The sequence below is a fragment of the Mobula hypostoma genome, chromosome 2 (assembly GCF_963921235.1).
Source record: "Mobula hypostoma chromosome 2, sMobHyp1.1, whole genome shotgun sequence".
Taxonomy (NCBI): Eukaryota; Metazoa; Chordata; class Chondrichthyes; order Myliobatiformes; family Myliobatidae; genus Mobula; species Mobula hypostoma.
Genome location: NC_086098.1, coordinates 196,747,429 through 196,769,417, shown reverse-complemented (window position 1 = coordinate 196,769,417; position 21,989 = coordinate 196,747,429). Strand labels below are relative to the sequence as shown.

Below are 21,989 nucleotides of genomic sequence, written 5' to 3'. Positions count from 1 at the left end.
CCTACATTATAATATTGAACCAAACTTCAAAAATACTTTTGTTGTCTGTAAAAGACTTTGGGACATCTTAGGTTAGGAAAGGTATGGTGTGTTCTAGGAACTCTTTCTCTCAAAGTTGTGAGCCTGTTTGAAAGTGCAGTAATTTTCCTGCATTTTGTTGTGATTTAATTAAGCTTTCATTTTGTGAAAAGAAAAAGTCCTCAGTGTTTTGAATTGGACAAATAGCAATAGACTGGGTGTTTTATAGCACTCACCGTGTACAGAGCGAAGTGATAAGACTGATGAGTGGTCTGCCACAATATTGGAGGATAAAGAGCAACAGCATCTCCAGAAAGAAAACTCACAACAGCGAGGAAGAGGGCAAATATATTGGAACCCAGTAATGGGTGCCGGACAAGGGAATGGAGGAATGTTGCCTAAAATTACATGGAAGTCTCAATAGCACTTTGGTTATTAAGAATCTGATCAGATAAAGATTAAAGCTTAACTTTATTTGTCACATTTTCATCTAAACATACAGTGAAGCGTGTCATTCGCATCAAACTAAATCAGCGAGGATTGTGCTGGGGGCGAGCCGTAAATGTCACCACACATCCGCTGCCAACGTAGCATGTTGGCACATTTCTAACCCTGACTTTTTGTCTTTGGAATGTGGCAGGAAACTGGAGCACCGAGCGGAAGCGGTGAGGTCAGGCGGAGAACATGATATCTCCTTTCAGACAGTGGTGGGAATCGAACCCCGACTTGTAATTGCTGGCACTGTAAAGCAAATGCGCTAACCACAACGTTACAGTGCTCCAGATGTCAATTCTGAGTTTCACAGAGGAACAGAGAATAGAAATAGGCCTTTTGGCCTACTGAGTCAAGCAAACCATCGAACGCCCATGCTGTTACAGGGAGAATATACAAAGTTCACACCGACATCACTGAGGTTAGGACTGAAGCCAGATGGCTGGAGTTGTTAAGCAACAACATCACTAACTGTAAACTGTGCTGCTTCCATTTTTTTTTATGTAGACCCAACTTTTCAAATATTTTCTCCTAACAACAGAGCTGTTTTCATCCCTTCTAGAATTAAAACCAAAGAACAGAAAATCATAAGCAGCATGTCTTTGATATCTCAATGTCTGCAACAAGCTGAACAGAAGTTGGGAATTAGGGGTTGATGGAGCTGAGGGGCGAGCCCACAACTGGAGTAATGTGTGCAGTTTTGGTCTCCTTGTTTAGAAAAAGATATACATGCCATAGAAAGGGTACAATAAAAGTTCACCAGACTGAATCCTGGGATAGCAACAGTCCTATGAGAAGATGCTAGGTTGACAAAGCCTGCATCTATTGCAATTTTGAAGAATGAGGGAATTTCACTGAAGTATGCAGTATTCTAACGTATACCTGTACGTAGCATGGATGTTGGGAGAATTTTCCCCTGACTGAGGAGATGTGTCTAGAACCATGGGTGACAGTCTTAGATATGGGGGTAAGGCATTTAGGTATGAATTGAGGAGATACTTTTCTACCACAGAAAGCAACCAGGTGTTGAAGTATATTTAAGAATAAAGTTTGTAAGGTTCTCGACACAAACAACATCAAGCAGTTGAGAAAATAGCATTAAAAACATGTCAGCTATTATGTTAATGTTGTGCAAGTCTTGTCAGGTGTCACCACAACCTTGTAGGAGGTTATCCACCCACTATATCAACCACGGCTAGAGCACATCTCAGGGAGAAAACAGGAGTTTTGATTTCATTACGTAAATATGTTTCAAACTCTGTGGCAGCGGTGGCAAACGTAACAGTTGCATTCTTGTTGTCAACAATAATTTTTATCAAACTCAGGAGCCAATCATTCACCCAAGGATAACCATCTGACCTGTTGAAACTGTAACGGCATGAAGTAATATCTCAGATTATAAAATTTTTGGTGAGGAATAACAGAAAGTAGGTTACTAGAGTAGGAAAACTTAAAACAAATGCACACCGACAAATTGCCAAAATTAAAGACAGCAACATAGTAAAGAAAGGTGAATTATAGTTTACAGCTAGAAAGATAGAGAGAAATATTCAGTAGATGGATAAATGGAAAACAAGAAAAAATGGGCATGAGCCTCCATACACTGACAATTCATTAATTTTGTTGACAAAAATACCATACTCATACTGTGAGGAGCTATCTTAGGTAATGTTCTATTATTAGTCAAAATAGTACATCTGAACTGCAGTCTTCATTCAGGGTAGAAGTCAAATGGATCACAGATGAACAACCCAGCCTGTCCTCAGCAATGTGGTTTGGGGCAACTTTAATTCCCAAAGCAAACTGCACACCTTGGTCAGATGCTCATGTTAAGTGAGCAGACTCATTACTGCCTGGTAAAATGAAGCAAGTGCTCAATTGGCAGTCCCTAAAGGAATGGAGACTTTACATGGAATGAGGAAAGCTTTACATTGAGAGGTGGGTTGCAACTTGAGTCACAGAAGAGTTTAATGTTTCTTCTGGGGCTGCAAAGAGCAATGCTGCTCATCATTGCCCCATAAGGAAAATAAAACTTCGGTTTATAAAAAAAAAAATCTATCTTTCTAGCCTTGATCCTCCTTCTCTGCTCCCCTTTATTTGGTGATAAAGTCAGTAATGAACCAGAATCAGGTTTAATATCACCAGGATATGTCGTGAAATGTGTTAACTGCAGCAGTACACTGCAATACATGATAAATATAGAAAAATGAATTACAGTAAGTATGAAGATATAGTAAATAGTTAAATTGAAATAGTGCAAAAAACAGAAATAACAACAAAAAGTGAGGTTCTGTCCATGGGTTCAAGGTCCATTCGGGGGGAAGGGAGGAAGCTGTTCCTGCATCACTGAGTGTGTGCCTCCTGTACCCCCTTCCTGATGGTAACAATGAGAAGAGGGCAGCTCTTGGGTGATGGGGGTCCTTAATAATGGACGACACCTTTCTGAGCCACCACTCCTTGAAAATATCTTGGACACTATGGAGGCTAGAACCCATGATGGAGCTGACTAATTTTACAATTTTCTGTAGCTTCTTTCATTCCTATGCAGTAGCCCCCCACTCCCCTCACCCCCCGCCTGCCCCCACAATACCAGCCAGTGATGCAGCCTGTCAGAAAGCTCTCCATGGTAAATCTGTAGACGTTTTTGGGTCTTTTAGGTAACAAACCAAACCTCTAATAAAAAATAACCACCATCTTGTCTTCTTTATAGCTGCATCAGTATGTTGGGACCAGGTTAAATCCTCAGAGATCTTGACCAGGAACTTGAAATTGCTCACTTTCTCCACTTCAGGTCCCTCTGTGAGGATTGGTTCATGTTGCCTTGTCTTACTTGTTCTGAAGTCCACAATCACCTCTTACTGGCATTGAGTGCAAGGTTGTTTCTACAACACCAGTCAACCAGCTGGTATATCTTGCTCCTCTATGCCCTCTCATCTCCATCTGAGATTCTGGCAACAATGGCCTTGCCAGGTCACTGGTTGTAATAGGACTAAACCCCGAATGGGTCCCTTACTGTCAGATATGGGAGGATTTACAATGGTGGAATCAAATAAACAGAAAAACAATAACAAATTTTGTGCTTCTGTCATCATGGACGAAGACACAGATTAAGGTATGGAGGTTCTAGGAAACAATGAATCTGACGAAAGAGAGTTAAAGGGAATTACTATTTTTTTAAGTAATGCTGTTGAAAATAGTGGAACTGAAAGCCAGTAAATGGAGCCTGATAATCTGCATCACAGAATATTAGCAGAGGTAGCTATGGAAATACAGGATATACTGGTTGTTATCTTCCAAAATTCTACAGATTATGGAGCATGAGATTACAGAGTATATTCTCCTGTGTTCTCACTCCCATCCATTTAAAAAAAGGGAGGATGAAAGAAACAGATAACTGCAGACTGGTTAACTTAACATCAGTAGATGCTGGAGTCTATTATAAATGAAACATGGCAAGATAATAAAGAATATCAACATCATTAGACTATGAAAGGCATAGATTTATGAAAGGGAATAAGACAAATCTCTTGGGATATTTTGAGGACGTAGCTGCTAGACTAGATAAGGGGGAACCAGTGAATGTGGTGCATTTAGATTTTCAGAAGGACTTTGTTAATGTCCCAATAATTAAAGTAGTTAGAATTGGCAATAACTTGATTGCAAGATTTGATAATTGTTGACTGACAGTAGACAGAGGGAAGCAATAAAAAGGTCTTTTTCAGAGTGGCTGGTATTGACCAGTGAGATACTGCAGTGGACAATACTTGAGTCCTAGCTATATATAATTATTATCAATGATTTTAATGAGAAACCAAATGCAATATTTCTAAGTTTTCAGTCAACATGAAGTTCAGTGGGATAGCGAGTTGTGAGAAGGACACAAAGACTTTAGACATTTTAATCAGATGAGCACTTGACAGAGGCAGAGTAATATGGATTATTGTAAAGTTATCCACTTTGGTAGGAAAAATAGAAAGGCAAGCTATTTAAATATTAATAGATCAACAGCACAACAACTTAGAGGTTAGCATAACATTTTATAGCATCAGTAATAGGAGTTCAATTCCTGTTGCTGTCTGTCAGGAATTTGTACATTCTCCCTGCAACCGGATGGGTCCCCTCCCACAGTCCAAAGGTGCATGGTTAGTAATTGTGGGCTTCCTATGTTGACACCAAAATTGTGGCTTTTCACTGTATGTTTCGACGTACACGTGACAAATAAAGCTAATCTTTATGTTTATTAAAAGAGCATTGATATAAGTGTTTTTGCACACCAGTCTCTAAAAGCAAACATAGTATTACAGCAAGTGTTTCCAAAAAAAAGGTATGTTTACCTTAATTGCAGGAGGTTTTGAGTACAGCAACAAGGATGTTTCAGAATTATTCAGGACTTTGGTGAGATCACACCCAAAATATTGAGCAGAGTTTTAGTCTCCTTACTTAGAATGTGCTTGCCAGAGAGGGAGTACAGCAAACGTTTACCATATTAACTCCTGCAATGGCAGAATTATCCATATGAGGACACATTGGGTTGATGGGGCCAGTGTTTGGAGGAAAGAGGAGATTTCATTGAAACAGGCAGGACTTTGGTGGGGCTTGACTGGCTGGTTAGAGAAAGGCTGTTCCTAGGTTTAAGGGCCTGAGACTATGAGTCACAGTCTTACAACCTGAGGTAAGATATTTAGGACTAAGCCGAGGATAAATTTCTTCACTGGGAAGTTATTGGATGTATGGAATTTTCTTCCACAGAGGGGGTGGAGGTGAAGTCTCTAAATGTATTTAAGAAGATATTGGGTAGGTTTCTAGACATAAAAGGCGTTAAGGGGCTCAAGGAGAGAACAGTAAAAGAAAATCACCCACTGTGTTGGTGTTGTGCAATTCTTGTCAGGTTTTGTAACAAGCTTGTAGGAGGTTATTTGCCTTCTGTGTCGACCACAGGTAGTACACATCTCACAGAGAAAGCAGGAGTTTCGGCCTCAGTACTTGCATACTTTTCATAGTGAGTAACAGCAGTGGAAGAGGGAGCAGCTGCGACAACAGTCATTTTTATCAACTTCACGCCTGAAGGAGATCATATTTGACCTGGTGAAATTATAAAAGGGTTGAATTAATATCTCATATGAGGAAGCAGTTGTTGGTGAGTAGTTTACTAATTTATAAATGGCACAAGCCTGATAGAGTTCTTTGAGGAGGTGACGAGGCATATAGATGAGGGTAGTTCAATGGATGTGATCTATATGGATTTTAGTGAGGCATTTGACAAGGTTCCACATGGTAGGCTTATTCAGAAAGTCAGAAGGCATGGGATCCAGGGAAGTTTGGCCAGGTGGATTCAGAATTGGCTTGCCTGCAGAAGGCAGAGGGTCATGGTGGAGGGAGTACATTCAGATTGGAGGGTTGTGACTAGTGGTGTCCCACAAGGATCTGTTCTGGGACCTCTACTCTTCGTGATTTTTATTAACGACCTGGATGTGGGGGTAGAAGGGTGGGTTGGCAAGTTTGCAGATGACACAAAGGTTGGTGGTGTTGTAGATAGTGTAGAGGATTGTCGAAGATTGCAGAGAGACATTGATAGGATGCAGAATTGGGCTGAGAAGTGGCAGATGGAGTTCAACACAGAGAAGTGTGAGGTGGTACACTTTGGAAGGACAAACTCCAATGCAGAGTACAAAGTAAATGGCAGGATACTTGGTAGTGTGGAGGAGCAGAGGGATCTGGGGGTACATGTCCATAGATCCCTGAAAGTTGCCTCACAGGTGGATAGGGTAGTTAAGAAAGCTTATGGGGTGTTAGCTTTCATAAGTCGAGGGATAGAGTTTAAGAGTCGCGATGTAATGATGCAGCTCTGTAAAACTCTGGTTAGGCCACAGTTGGAGTACTGTGTCCAGTTCTGGTCACCTCACTATAGGAAGGATGTGGAAGCATTGGAAAGGGTACAGAGGAAATTTACCAGGATGCTGCTTGGTTTAGAGAGTATGCATTATGATCAGAGGTTAAGGGAGCTAGGTCTTTACCCTTTAGAGAGAAGGAGGATGAGAGGAGACATTATAGAGGTATACAAGATAATAAAAGGAATAGATAGAGTGGATAGCCAGCGCCTCTTCCCCAAGGCACCACTGCTCAATATAAGAGGACATGGCTTTAAGGTAAGGGGTGAGAAGTTCAAGGGAGATAGTAGAGGAAGGTTTTTTACTCAGAGAGTGGTTAGTGCGTGGAATGCACTGCCTGAGTCAGTGGTGGAGGCAGATATACTAGTGAAGTTTAAGAGACTACTAGACAGGTATATGGAGGAATTTAAGGTGGGGGGTTATATGGGAGGCAGTGGTTGAGGGTCAGCACAATATTGTGGGCTGAAGGGCCTGTACTGTGCTGTACTATTCTATGTTCTATGTTCTACAGTAGCATTGTGGTTAGTATAAGAGAACCCAGGTTCAAGTCCCGTCACTGCCTGTAAGGAGTTTGCATGTTCTCCTGGATAGGTTATTTGGTTTTGGTAAATTGTCCCATGATTAGACTTGGATTAAATTGGGGGATTGCTGGGCAGTGTGGATCAAAGGGCTGGAAGGGTTGATTCAGTGCTGGATCTCAGTAAATAAATATTTCTAAGAAATATAAGTTGATAAAATTGGCATGCATCAACGAATAAGGAAAGATGAATAGGACTGAAATTGTCAGTGGGTAAATGGAAAGCGAGAGAAACAGGTGATTCTCGATGCACTGACAACTCATTGATCGCATCCATGCTCTCAGTGTGAAATGCTGTCTTAAAGTGCATGATGTTATTAGCCAAACTAGTAAATCTGCATCCCAAATTTTATTCAGAGTAGAAGTCTTAAGGAGTCATAGATAAGAAAATTACCTAATATAATGTGCCTGCTCATATGATGAACTGATAGCGAGGCTTTGGGCTTGCTCAGGGCAGCTCTGGGGTTCGGATCTAAGGACTCTTATTTGGTTCAGAATGTTGTTCGTTTCAATTGTTTGTGTGATTCGAGTTTTCCCCCTTTCTTTTGCGAATCGGGCATTGGTGTTTTTATTTTTTTCCTTAATTGGGTTCTTTCAGGTTTCTTGCTTTGTGAATACCTGTAAGCAAACAAATCTCAAAGCTATATTTGTTGTAGAATACAGTACACCTTCTGGTGCTACTTGGACACATCTTCAATGATGAACCCGGGGTCATAGGGTGTTTCGGGTCTTTAATCATCAGACAGCCTCAACCGGGCGATCCAGCTGGGGGTGATCAGCCCCTGACTTGTGTCTAAGTGGCGCACTAATCCACGGATCCCCCCCTCCAGATCCACAGCCACTGTGAGGCCTTTTCAGCAGCCTCCAGAATGTTTTTGGTGGCTCTTCTGCACTGCAGTCCTTTAACTCCAAGGAGTTATAGAGTCTGCTGTAATGAATGGCCAGCAAAGCCCCAGCACCCAACTTCGACTGGCTCACAGCGAGCTCTCCAGCCATTGCTCCAGCGTTCTGCAACAAGATATGTGTGTCTAGCCCTCTTGCGCTTGTTGGCCTCTTCAATCCAGTCTTCCCAGGGGACAGAAAGTTCCAGCAGGACCACTTGCTTTGTAGACTCCGGTATTAACACCATGTCCAGGCAGAGCGGAGTGGCTGCGATGTTCTCTGGGAACTCGAGCTGCCTCCCTAGGTTGACTTGGAGCTGCCAGTCTCGTGCAGTGGCAGGAAGCCCTCCCAAGGAGCTAGGCCAATGTTGAGCCTTCTCCCCCCTCTAGTAAAGGTGATGGACTGTTTGAGAGCATGCTGATTTTCACTGTCTTAAATCGCTGTGCTGATTGTGTCCACCATAGACCTTAGGACTTTGTCATGGCACCAGCAGTATCGCCCTTCCCCCAACACCTTCGAGCAGCAACTTAGGATATGCTCCAAGGTGCCCCTCTTCTGGCACAGTTGGCATGGAGTGTTTGCTATGCCCCACCTGTGCAGGTTGGCTGGACTTGGGAGAACGCCATAGACTGATTGGATGAGAAACTTGATGTGCAATGGTTCGGCTCTCCAGAGCTCTGTCCAGGTGAACTTGCACTCTTTGATAATAAATGTAAACATAGAAAACCTACAGCACAATACAGGCCCTTCAGCCCACAGTGCTGTGCCAAACATGTACTTACTTTAGAAATTACCTAGGGTTACCCATAGCCCTCTATTTTTCTAAGCTCCATGTATCTATCCAATGTGCCATATTGCCTTCTTAACCACACAGTCAACCTGTGCAACAGCTTTGAGTGCCCTATGGACTCAGACTCCAACATCACTCTGATCCTCCACACTGCCAAGAGTCTTACCATTAATACTATATTCTGCCATCGTATATGACCTGCCAAAATGAACCATCTCACACTTAACTGGAATGAACTCCATCTACCACTTCTTAACCCAGTTTTGCATCCTATTGATGTCCCTCTGTAACCTCTGACAGCCCTCTACACTATCCACAACATCCCCAACCTTTGTGTCATCAGCAAATGTACTTTAAATTGAATTGAATACCTTGGCTTCAGTGTGAGACTGGTCTTACATAAAAATAGACATATTTCTCGTATTGGAAGCACAACAAAGACCACCAGACTGAATCCTGGGATGGCAGGTTTGTTGTTCAATGAGAGTCTAGGTTGATTAGGTCTGTATTCCTTAGAGTTTAGAAGAATGAAAGGAGTCCTCTTTGAAACCTGCAGAATTTTATCAGGGCTTGCCAGGGTGGATGCATCTCCTGAATGGAATATCTCTAACCAGAGGTCTTATCCTCTGGCTGTGCGTTAAGACATTTAGAATTGAGATGAGGAAAAATTTCTTAACTCAGAGAGTGTAATACTCTGGAATACTGAAACCAAGTCACTGAGTATACTTAATCCCTTCCCACCTATGTTCGTGACACTTCTCACGCCCTTAAACTTTTCGATGATTTTAAGTTCCCTGGCCCCCATCGCTTTATTTTCACCATGGATGTCCAGTCCCTATATACTTCCATCCCCCATCAGGAAGGTCTCAAGGCTCTTCGCATCTTTTTGGATTCCAGACCTAACCAATTCCCCTCTACCACCACTCTGCTCCGTCTAGCGGAATTAGTCTTTACTCTTAATAATTTCTCCTTTGGCTCCTCCCACTTCCTCCAAACTAAAGGTGTAGCTATGGGCACCCGCATGGGTTCTAGCTATGCCTGCCTTTTTGTTGGCATGTGGAACAGTCCATGTTCCAAGCTCATACTGGTATCTGTCCCCCACTTTTCCTTCGCTACATCGATGACTGCGTTGGTGCTGCTTCCTGCATGCATGCTGAGCTGGTTGACTTCATTAACTTTGCCTCCAACTTTCACCCTGCCCTCAAGTTTACCTGGTCCATTTCTGACACCTCCCTCCCCTTTCTAGATCTTTCTGTCTCTATCTCTGGAGACAGCTTATCTACTGATGTCTACTATAAGCCTACTGACTCTCACAGCTATCTGGAATATTCCTTTTCTCACCCTGTCTCTTGCAAAAATGCCATCCCCTTCTTGCAATTCCTCTGTCTCCACCGCATCTGCTCTCAGGATGAGACTTTTCGTTCCAGGACGAGGGAGATGTCCTCCTTTTTTAAAGAAGGGGGCTTCCCTTCCTCCACCATCAACTCTGCTCTCAGATGCATCTCCCCTATTTCACACACATCTGCTCTCACTCCATCCTCCCGCCACCCCACTAGGAATAGGGTTCCCCTTGTCCTCACCTACCACCCGACCAGCCTCCGGGTCCAACATATAATTCTCCGTAACTTCTGCCAACTCCAACGGGATACCCTCACTAAGCATATCTTTCCCTCCCCCCCCCCGCTTTCTGCAGGGATCGCTCCCTACGCGACTCCCTTGTCCATTCGTCCGCCCCATCCCTCCCCACCGATCTCCCTCCTGGCACTTATCCTTGTAAGCAGAATAAGTGCTACACATGCCCTTACACTTCCTCCCTTACCACCATTCACCCCCGACAGTCCTTCCAGATGAGACGACATTTCACCTGTGAGTCAGCTGGAGTGATATACTGCGTCCGGTGCTCCCGATGTGGCCTTCTATATATTGGCAAGACCCGACGCAGACTGGGAGATCATTTCGCTGAACACCTATGCTCTGTCCGCCAGAGAAAGCAGGATCTCCCAGTGGCCACACATTTTAATTCCACATCCCATTCCCATTCTGGTATGTCTATCTACGGCCTCCTCCACTGTAAAGATGAAGCCACACTCAGGTTGGAGGAACAATACCTTATGTTCTGTCTGGGTAGCCTCCAACCTGATGGCATGAACATTGACTTCTCAAACTTCCACTAATGCCCCACCTTCCCCTCGTACCCCATCAGTTATTATTTTTATACACACATTCTTTTTCTTTCTCTTTTTCTCTCTCTCCTTTTTCTCCCTCTGTCCCTCTCACTATACCCCTTGCCCATCCTCTGGGTTTTCTCCCCCTCCCTCTTTTCTTTCTCCTTGGGCCTCCTGTCCTATGATCCTCTCATATCCCTTTTGCCAATCACCTGTCCAGCTCTTGGCTCCATCCTCTCCTGTCTTCTCTTATCATTTTGGATCTCTCCCTCCCCCTCCCACTTTCAAATCTCTTACTAGCTCTTCTTTCAGTTAGTCCTGACGAAGGGTCTCAGCCCAAAACGTCGACTGTACCTCTTCCTAGAGATGCTGCCTGGCCTGCTGTTTTCACCAGCAACTTTGATGTGTGTGGTAAGAAGGTGCTAGATGGATTTCTAGATAGAGAAAGCATGAAGGGCTATATGTACTAGGGAATATGGTATTGTGATACAGAATCAGTCATGATCTATTGAATGACAACAGCCTCTAAGGAGTAAGTAACCTGAATCAACTCCTGTTCATGCAAACAGGCAGACTGCGCTGTAAGGAGAAATCTGAGGATGGATTTCATCATATTTCAAGAGCTGTTCTTGTTGCTTGCCCGAGTAAACTGAAGACTGCAAGCTTCCTTCCAACCTCCCCATTCCTTTTTTGAGAAGGCAGCTAAGACATCCTTTGTGTTAATATTTTTCACAGCTAAGTATCAAGGAATACATAAGAGTAGGGGGAGCTGCATCTGAAATAGTATTGATTATCAAAACACAGCTCCTGACTGCTTGATTAAACACTATAAGCAAAATAAACAGTAAAGATGTACTAAAAGATGCTGTCTAGCATTTCAAAAAGTACTTGTGATTCAAATGTCAGTAAAATATGTCACAGCTATAAATTGGGCTTGTCTTGATAGTCTTTGATTATTTGATTTTGCTCCATAGTTGAGAGTGCGACTAACAGAAGATTATGGCTCCTCTCCATCTGCAATTGTTCAAGAGGACAGGACTTACACAGGAGAGTCATCCTTCGCTGGCACTCTATGGTTTACTGGTGTCTGGAGGTGCCCTGCTTTTCCTGGTGCTGCTCTCATTCCTCTGTAACTACTGCCCAAGGTAAGCTGCAATGGATCATTTCCGCTCCTGCTGAAAATGTGCTTATTTTCATGCAAACTCCTTTCCCCTTGCCTATGATCCTGCCTGCTAGTGTGTGAAGAAATGCATTAATGTTGTTCTACCCAGCACCAGTGAACAAACACGTGGGCAACTTACTCTGGATGTTGTGTGTAAACACGAATGTTTATTGCTACTTGTGCTGATATGCCAGGTTTGAGAGATTACGGGCTGCCTATACACAGAAACTGTGTTTCAGTTGAAGCAACTGGTCTGAGGTTGGTCACTGCAGGATAAGTATTAGTCAGGCAGGAACTTGCTTCTCCTGGTTCCCTCTGAAGTATACCAAACCTGGGAAGATTATGCAGTGTTTCTCTCAGTTGCTTTAGAAAGATGCACAAATTTGCAAAGAAGTCCTGAAGAGCCATATTATGCTTGAAGGTGTCACATTCATCTGGTATATGATGATCTGTGTCAGAGTCTCTGCACCACTTCCCTTCCAGTTCAGTTTCTGCAGACTCATTCTGCAGAGAAAAAAGCAATTAACAGCTTGTGACGTTCAAACACCATGTGAACATGTCCTAAAAAATAATTCCGATTGATGAATAGCATCCCCAACGTTAGAAAAAGAGATGAATAAGCTCCTGGCGAAGGCACAGTCATTTGTCTAAAGTATTGCATGAAATTTTTTTAAGTGCTGGGAATATGAAATAAAAACAGAAAATGCGAGAAACAATCAACAGGTTAGACAGTCTCGGTGGAGAGGGGTTTCCACAAAGCATACTATATCTAGCTAACCATATTTGTGCCCTACTAAACATATTTGTCTATAGCTTCTACCCTAACCTCCAATGTCCATCGAAGGTAGAGGAGGCTAGTGACTTTAAATTCATTGGCGTTATCATATCAGAGGATACGATATATTTTTTAAAATTTTATTGAGAATCAGCGCAGAATGGCACTTCTGGCCCTTTGAGCCCCATTGCTTAGCAACCCCAATGTAACCACAGGACAATTTACAATGACCAATTAACCTACTAACTGGTACATCTTTGGACTGTGGGAGGAAATCAGAGCACTTGGAGGAAACCCACGCAGTTGTGGAGAGAACGTACAAGTTCCTTAAAGGCAGCGGCGGGAATTGAACCCAGGTTGCTTGGAGTGTAGAACTTTGTGCTGTCCACTACGCTACCGTGTCCTGGGACCAGCATGTAATTGCAATTACAAAGAAGGCACAACAGCACTTCTGCTTGCTTAGAAGCGACAGACTTCTATAGATGCACAGTGGAGAGTATCGTAACGGGCTGCATCACAGCCTGGTATGGAAACACCAATGCCCAAGAATGGAAAACCATCCAGAGAGGGGTGGATACAACCCAGTCCATTACAGCCAAAGCCTTCCCCACCACTGAGCACATTTATGAGGAGCAGTGTCTATTGTCAAAGACTCCATCCTCCCGCCACCCCCCGGCCATCTAGGCCATGCCTTCTTCTCAATACTGCAATCAGGTAGGAGGTACAGAATTCTTCGGTCCCCCGCCATCAGGTTCAGGAACAATTACAATCAGCAGGTTCCTGAACTAGTGTAGATAACTTCACTCATTACTACTGTAAACTGATTCCACAACCCACAGATGACTTCTTTATCACATTGGCTGTGAGCCAGATTTTTATTTCTATATAGTTTTTCCACAAATTCTAATTCTTTATTTTTCCTGTAAATGCCTGCAAGAAAATGAATCTCAGGTTAGTATATGGTGACATATATATACGTTTGTACTTTGACTTTGACTCTGTAGAGGAAAAGATAGTCAACATGATTTGTAATAAGAAGTGCTATGCAAATAACATGCCCCTGGAACTGTAAAACAAAGCTGCTGACACTCACTGGGATAAATAACTGAAGAATTATAGAATGTTCAGTTTCCTATAAGCCAAAAACCTCTTCAGATGAAAACTGAGTGACTTTGCGACGGTCTCTGTTTGCAAGAGTTTTCTACATCTGGGCAATGCAGTCTTCTTGTTAGATGCAAGATCGGTTCAATTCTGGTTAAAGGCAACCGAAACTCAAAGGGAGCTCAAAATGGTAATGAATATTGCAGAGTAGTATTACATTTTCTGTTCAATATTAGAAGTGCAGTCTATTAGTCATATTTACCTCAAAGTTAATTAAAGTCACCTAATACTTGAATAATAAAATGTAAAAAAGACTCTGGCACTTTATTTACCTTTACAGTATTCAGATTAATTAAGACACCTAGAGCTAAATGTTGAGTAAATAAATAGTAGAAACCATAATGTGGAGAATTGAACAAAACTTGCTTAAGGTTTTTAAATCTTTGCATTGTTGTAATTCCTGCAGTTTTAAGTTTTGTACTCACAACCTTGCAGCAGAAAGCCACTTGGGCCAACTGGTCCATGTTAGCACCAGAGGAACAATCCCATAAAGATCCATTCCGCCGCTACGTATTTTCCTGTACCCTTGTAAATTACGCCACCAACTCCCTTACACCCAACACCCAACACCCCATCTACCACTTAACTTTAGTAGGAAGATTATTCTGGGGAGAAGTAACTTTGGGTATTGAGACAAAATAAGAGCACCCAGGGGAAACTCATGCAGTGACAGGGTAAACTTGCAAGCTGAAGACAGACATTCCCCCAGTTCCGGGTGAACCCAGATCCCCTGAGCTGTTAATTAGCCATTATAGATTGCCCCTTGTGTAGAAGGTAGAATCTGGGGGGAGGTTGATGACAGTGTGGTGAAATTAGTGTTGTGGGAAATTAGTGGGGAGTGTATTGCTCTATGACCCAGCTAGGACTCAGTCAACTAAAGTATTTCATTCTATGTTGTTAACAAATATGCAAAAGACAAATGTGACACAGGAAATGTTTTCAACCACAATGCTATATGTGTATGCGGCATTAATTAGTTTTAAAAATTAAATTCAAAGGTGTTTCTGTGACTGATAATTTGATGTCTTAAATAGCACGTTCCAAATCATGCCCTTACAGATGTGCCAATATGGTTTCAGTTTCATCCATCAGTAAGGACGAGTGATTGCCAAGCAAGTCAGTGTAAGCCACAGTCATATGTTGATAACTGCAATTTTGGAAATAGAAAACTAGACAACATTTTCAAGGGAGGAAGATGCACAGAAGAAGAGTATATCAAAGCACACTAATAGCGAAACCAGCTTCTTAAATATTTGCCATTTATCAATTAAACAATATCATCATTAAGGGATTTGCAGTCCAAATAGGTAAAAACTACTTAATTCAGCTATTTCCTACTTACTGAATGGCAAGACTTTTGTGTATCAGCTAAAGAAAGCTGTTTTGAAATTAGCAAAAAATATGTATTTGTATGTATCAATATTTTCCTACATTCCAACGGAAACTGCACTTTAGTTGCTCACCATTTGTGATATGCTTCCATTATTGAGGTTTTCGGGGCTACAAGATATTGACCATTCTTTGCATTCGCTGCTACATTGGGTTAGTTGGTTAAGCTTCCTGTTTGCTTAATGGATCTCTGCTGTTGATTAATTGGACAAATGTCAAGTTATATCTGCACCATGTCATCATAGTTTTCATCATCCAGGAATAATGGTCTGGAATTTTCAACACATTTAAGTACTTAAATGCTCAATTTTTGCAAAGCCACTCAGTAGATTCAATAGATTTAAGTCTAAAACCAACATTGGGAAAAGGAGAGTGTCATGCACGTATAAGAGTATATTTTAATCAATAAGTCCCTAGAGTAAAATTCACTCTCCCAACCTCAATGTGAGAAGCTAGTCCAGTGAGGCATGCAAGGCAATATTAATAGTATTTGTCCTACACAAGGGAATTACATTTTGCCAAGAAAATTTTCACCTTAGAACATTAAGAAATCATCACGTACCCCGAAAAATAACAAAAAGTCACACATCAGCCCACCAATTAAAGTTGGTGTCAATGGATGAGGCTCTATGCACCCAGTCATGTTTAGCAGCAGGTCTTTGATGGAGGTGGGGGTAGGAGAGCTGAGAGTGGAATGGAACCTGAAATCAGCTACATTTGCCAATTCTCCATTATTTCTCTCGACTGACACCAGAACAATTCAATGTTTTATTGGGATTAGCATCTTTTACTAGGTGTGTATTTTGTCTTTTACTCAAAATATAGATGAATATATAGAGATTGATTTGACAATAAGTGCAACTTTGGAGTCACTTTTGTAAACAAAACATTAAATATTAAAAGTAAATCTGTTATTTAAGTAGGAGTAAGGAATCGTATACTTTTCAGTATAAAACAATTATTTTATGTTTATGTGGCAGAAACAATAAGGAAAAAAAAATTAAGACTGAAGGAGTGAAGCTGGTTGGTATGGTAAGTTCTTTAACTGCAAGTATCATAGAAATTGTGTTTCAGTTGCTGAGCTCCTTAAGAGTTCCTTCACCTCATCATGATGTTGTTTTGTGATATCTATATGATGTACTGCAGCAGTTCGGGAAGATGCCTTTTAAAGCGTTTGCCAATCTATCGTTCCACCAGAAAAATTGTCAAGAGCAGTAGGTGCATGGTTAAACCATCTCCTGCAGGATCCCTTCAAAGTCCCATATCACCCTTACTTGGAAGTATATTGGTATTTGATTTTTATCATTGCTCCATGTGCCAAGATACTGTGGAAAAACTTCTATTGCATACTGTTGATACAGATCAATAATAGGTGTCCAAATCCGGGGACTCCTGCCCAAACAAAAAAAGGTGGAGTGATTTCCAGAATGGCTTACCATCACCTTCTCAAAATCAATTCAAGTTGGCTAGCAAGTGTAGAATGCTACAAAAAAAATTGTCTGTGGTTCTGACTCTGTGCTGCATTGCCACCCTGTGGCAAAGATGATACAGTCACGAACACATTTGAAATCAAAATGCTAAAACCTGCAGGCACTGAAACGGCATCTATAATATATAAAAAAACAGAGAACAGAAATATTCAGCAGAGGTGGAAAGAGAAATGGCCTTTAATCACATTTGTGATTAAAGGCCATTTCTCTTTCCATCTATAAATCAAGATGATGTTCCTGAACCTTAATAATCATCTTGTGCTCTTCCAAAAACATGCTGTGCCAGCACAATGAGTTGGTCTCTGTATTGATGGGATCTAGAATGACAGCAATAATTGTCCATCAGGTGATTTATAATGGCTTTCATCAAATGCCAAAACCCAGGGTGATTAAATGCTGCTTATTTTAAAATTGGTTGTCATTTCCTTTATGGCCCCTCACTTTTTTTTAAGGCTTATGGGTTATTTTGTGTTTTTTGCTCAATCCTTCTCATTTTTAGTGTGCAGGAGAGAGGGATTTTGGGGGTCAATGTGCCTGTTCCATTTTAGTTCATTTTTTTTCTGTGGGGAGTCGGGGTTTTGGGGGTCGATGATCATGCTACCATTCTTTTCTTGGTTTTGTGGCTATCTGGAGAAGCAACTCTGAAATTGTTCATACTTTGATAATAAATGAACCTTTGAAGTCACTGCCCAGTAATTTCCAGGGTAAGCTCTTAACCGGCAGCATCTATAGAAAAGAGTAAGCGGTTGATATTTTGGGCTGAGACCTTTCATCAGGCCCTAAACGTCCACTGCTTACCCTTTTCCATAGATGCTGCCTGGCCAGCTGAGTTCCTCCAGCATTCTCTGTGTGTTGCTCAGATTTCTATCAATGGCATATTGTCTCTTGTTTAAGCTATTCACTGTTGTGCTCTGCAAAGGCCATCAATTTCATTGGAAGATATTAGCAGCAGCAATCAGTGGAACTTGCAGCTTACCACAGCATTCAGAATTGTACTGATGTAGAACTACCTGAAATGTGAGAAAAGATACATGTCAGATGATTTTCTAAACAGTAAAGACACACAAGCAGCATGTTGATTTCTCTTTTGGTAGTGTTGGTTGAATGATAAATATAGGCTAAGATACTGTATGTGGAGTAATCTTGTCGCTCGTCAGTCTGTGTGTTACGATCCAAAACGTTCAGCCAGGCTTAATATTGCATATGGAGTACAGCACTCAACTCAGTGCTCCCTCAGACTGCAGCCCAGAACTAATATTCAGTTGCCCATTGGGATTTCAGCTGATTACTTTCTGATGTGAAGGTGCAAGTGGTACCAGCTGGTTCAGGCTGATGGCCTGAGGTATTACATTCTGCCATCATGAGATCATCAGTCCAATACCCCAGACTACTTTTGATTAAATTTTCTTTATTGCCTGCATAATGTGTGACTGATCACCAGACCTTAAATAATTACTGTATTTGGAGGCATGATCTCTGATGCCTACTCTAAAAGCATCCCTGGATTGTTTTGATGGATGACAAAATGGGTTGCATGTAAGCCCTGATAAACTGCTTGTTGTGTTAGAATTTACTTGATATGGTTAAATGTTTTTAGAGGATTTTAATATCACATTTTAAATGAACTAAACTATTAAGGACAATATGTTGCACAATAATTAGACCAAATGTACAATTTACTGTCATGATATTGTGTTTAGTCTGCAGGCTACACCCCCCAGCTTCGACCTGTTAGCACACCAGAAACAGGAGCACGTGATCCCAACAGGATACACTGCAATGGTGAAAGTAAGTAATCGACTAAGTAATGATATTTTATACTTTATGAACTGCATTTTACCAGAAAGCTCCAAAGAGGAGGAGGTGACACAGACGATTTAAAAATGAATATTTAACAAATGTAGTTCTTTAGTCTTGCAAGCAAACGAAACAGAGTATTACATATTGTTTAATCTGTAAGACTATTTCAAGTTAAAACAACTCAGCAGGGACCATGGCTCACAGTAAATAACAAGTTCAGGATATGTTAGAAAGCTGTGTTTCAAAATATTTAATGTCTGGCATGACTTTCAGTGTTGGTGAAGAGTTAATCATTGTTGCATGAGGCCTGTAGGTTTCGTTAACGGAACGAGTGAGGTGAACAACAATCTCTGTCACCTGTAGTTCACTCTGTTTGGAAAGTGTGCTGATAACAAAGCTGAGTGTGGATGCAGTGAATACACTTGTCTATTTCACTGGTGCATTACTGCTCTTTTATTTGGCCTCACTTATGCTCCTTTCAGCTGAATAGAGCCACTGCCAAAGAATTTGTTAGGAAAAAACTTTGTGGTTATTGGGCACATAGCCAATGACATACAGAGAGCTTTTCCTGTCTCATGATGTGTGTTGCTCTGCCCTTTTCATCTATCATCTTTGTCCTCTTCTTCCACTCTTCCTGCACCCATTGCCACTCCGCTATCTTTACCACCCTACATCCAAAGCCTTATGATAATGAACTTGTGCTCTGGAATTCTGTGCATTGTTTTGTCTCTTCCTGCATGCAAAAACCTCAGATACTTGGGCACTCCACGAGTTCTACATCTATGCGATGCTCAGTTATTGGAAATGTGATGTAGTGATAAATCTGGCTTATTCCCCATTCCCCGCCACCCCCAGAATGATTGTGTGACAAAATGCACTTCAGTTTTGTAGCTCTGGATACAGTGGTTAAATTATTCACTTTTCCTGTAGGAGATTTGAGAAGCTGGCAAGTTGACTATCTTCGACTGTCAGGAACAGAACTTTCGCAGGAGGGAGAGGAGCAGGACTCAGGAAACTCATGGCTTCACCAGAGCAGAGAATTGCCTCACGTTCCTGGAGGAAAGTTGGTACAAGACATGGACCATGTTTATTCCCAGGTTAAAGACTTCCCTTGTCAGCAGAACACTATTGAAGATTCATTGTATGAGAGTGTTGGAACAAATTATGGACAGAATCCTGGTGATCGGCAATCTGAACCTAGATGTGGGGCTAATGGAATAGAAATTACTATATCAACTCAAAACCAACAAGGTTTAATGGAACCAGCTGTTTACATGGACGTACCAGAGTATGCCTCAATTCGAAGGGCAAAGAAAAAGGAAAAGAATCCAAATCTGGAAGAAAAACAATTAAGGAGAAATGTAAACAATGGTTGTGTGTTTTTACCTGGAACCAGAAACTACAGAGAAGAATTAAGTATTAATGAAAATTATGAAGCTTTTACAGAAACAGAGGTATATTCTTTTTTTCTTAATTCCAAATTACTATTATGCACTTTTCACAAATATAAAATATTGAATCTTTCTTGCCAAATGAAAGCTTCCATCCTTTGGATGAGTGTACCAACTATAGCATGGTATCTAATTGTTACGTGTTGTCAGCCATACAGTGCAGTCAGGATGTATTAATATCTGTGATGGACATTTGGCGTACATAATGTAACTGACACTTGTGAATGATTCAGCATTTTCTGTCACATCCTCACTCCCATCTTTTGGTCATTTGGTACAGACCAAAATGGGAAACATTCATCTCTCAGAACTATGACATTTAATAACCAAGAGCAACATAATTCTGAGTTATCAACCAACCCTATTTCTCTGCTTTCAACATGGTTTTAATGCATTATCCTCATCATAGGCATGTCAGGTCTTGTCATGCATACTAATAGGTTTTGGAACACAAGCAAGCCCTCCCCCTTCCTCCATTTTGCAGCAGACTTATCCAGGGGCTGTGTTTTTTTATTTCCACCACAACCATTTAATTAAGAAAATGACAACACCTGACAGAGCAATTCATAGAGAAGCAGCCTCCCTTTACAATGGATGCTTTCTCCCTGGAGCAAATAATTCCATTCCTGTCATACTTAGTTTCTTTAAGTAGGCATCATCCAGAGCAGGATGTCTTGTTACTATTTCTTACACGTTTGGGGAAAACAATGTTCTTCATCCTCCTGTTTCTGTGAAGAAGGTGCATTGCATTTCTGCAGATGTTCTAAAAGGCTTATTTAAATTGCAAATCAGAGATACAGCTCCATAACTTCAAATCAGCAAACACATACTGACCTCCAGAAAGAAGAATTAATTTAGATAATGGAAATCTTGCAAGCATTTTGCTGTTGACAAAAATGTTAGGATTGTTCCAAACTAAAACAAATAGATCTGTTCTTGCGGATTCATTCCACATGTTCTCCTATTATTGCATGGCAGATGTGGCTTATATGGATAAGGGCAAGTTCTTGGAATGGACAGATTGTAAACCGCTTTTTGTATTTTAAAACTATATATTTTGGAACCTGTTGCATTAAAACAAGATGGTTAGGATCTTCTGGAAAAAAAAAAGTCAAATTACACAGTTTTGAATTAAAGTTTTAAAATACCCATTTTATAGTTAAAATTGTGGTCAGATGTGGCCACACCTTTTTAATTTACTTAATTTTCCAGAATTTCAGCTCTAGAATACAAGGTAGGCTGAGTCCTTTCACAGATCGTGATGCAGGAGAATCACTGGAAGAATTTAGAGAGGGGAGAAGTGCATGTGGAAGCCTAATTGAAGAGCAGCTTTATACAAACAACGTCTTTGTCCAGGTAAATACCCAAATAATGATGAAATGAAGACTATAATCATATTATACTTGATTTAATTGATAACACAATCAAGCAAAGACTTGCTTTATTTGTAATTTCAATTCTTTTTAAGATTATTTACACATTTTCTTTTATGCAGTTCTTAATTTTATTATCGTAGTTTGTCACTCTGAAAATTTGTTGTTACTAATAGTTGCAAAGCCTATTCAACCTTTCCCCATAACTCAAGTCCTCAAGTCCTGGCAACATCCTTGTAAATCTTCTCTGCACTCTTTCAATCTTATTTACACCTTTCCTGTAGGTAGGTTATCAAAACTGAACACAGTACTTCAAATTAGGCCTCTCCAATGTCTTATAAAATTTCAACATAACATCTCAACTCCTTTACTCGATACATTGATTTATGAAAGCCAGTGTGCCAAAAGCTTTCTTTACAACCCCATCTACCTGTAACGTCACTTTCAAGGAATTTTGGATCAGTATTCCCAGATCCCTTTGTTCTTAGTATACTACTGGTCACAGTGTAAGACCTACCCTGGTTGGTCCTCCCAAAGTGCAACACCTCACACTTGTTTGAATTAAATTCCATCTGC

At 41.1% G+C, this 21,989-nt stretch overlaps 1 protein-coding gene across 2 annotated transcripts in view; it reads left to right on the top strand.

Moving 5' to 3' along the window:
• The window catches only part of LOC134342785 (uncharacterized), a 98,599-nt gene that overhangs the window by 35,960 nt on the left and 40,650 nt on the right, over positions 1 to 21,989 (top strand). The window contains exons 2-6 of one of the 2 annotated variants that reach the window (XM_063041358.1): positions 11,787 to 11,957; positions 16,280 to 16,331; positions 18,490 to 18,577; positions 19,520 to 20,043; positions 21,253 to 21,396. In XM_063041358.1, coding sequence (XP_062897428.1) covers positions 11,812 to 11,957; positions 16,280 to 16,331; positions 18,490 to 18,577; positions 19,520 to 20,043; positions 21,253 to 21,396 — 954 coding nt within the window. In that variant the 5' untranslated portion in view covers positions 11,787 to 11,811. The remainder of the gene's footprint in view (positions 1 to 11,786; positions 11,958 to 16,279; positions 16,332 to 18,489; positions 18,578 to 19,519; positions 20,044 to 21,252; positions 21,397 to 21,989) is intronic. The other variant, XM_063041359.1, reaches the window with a different exon arrangement.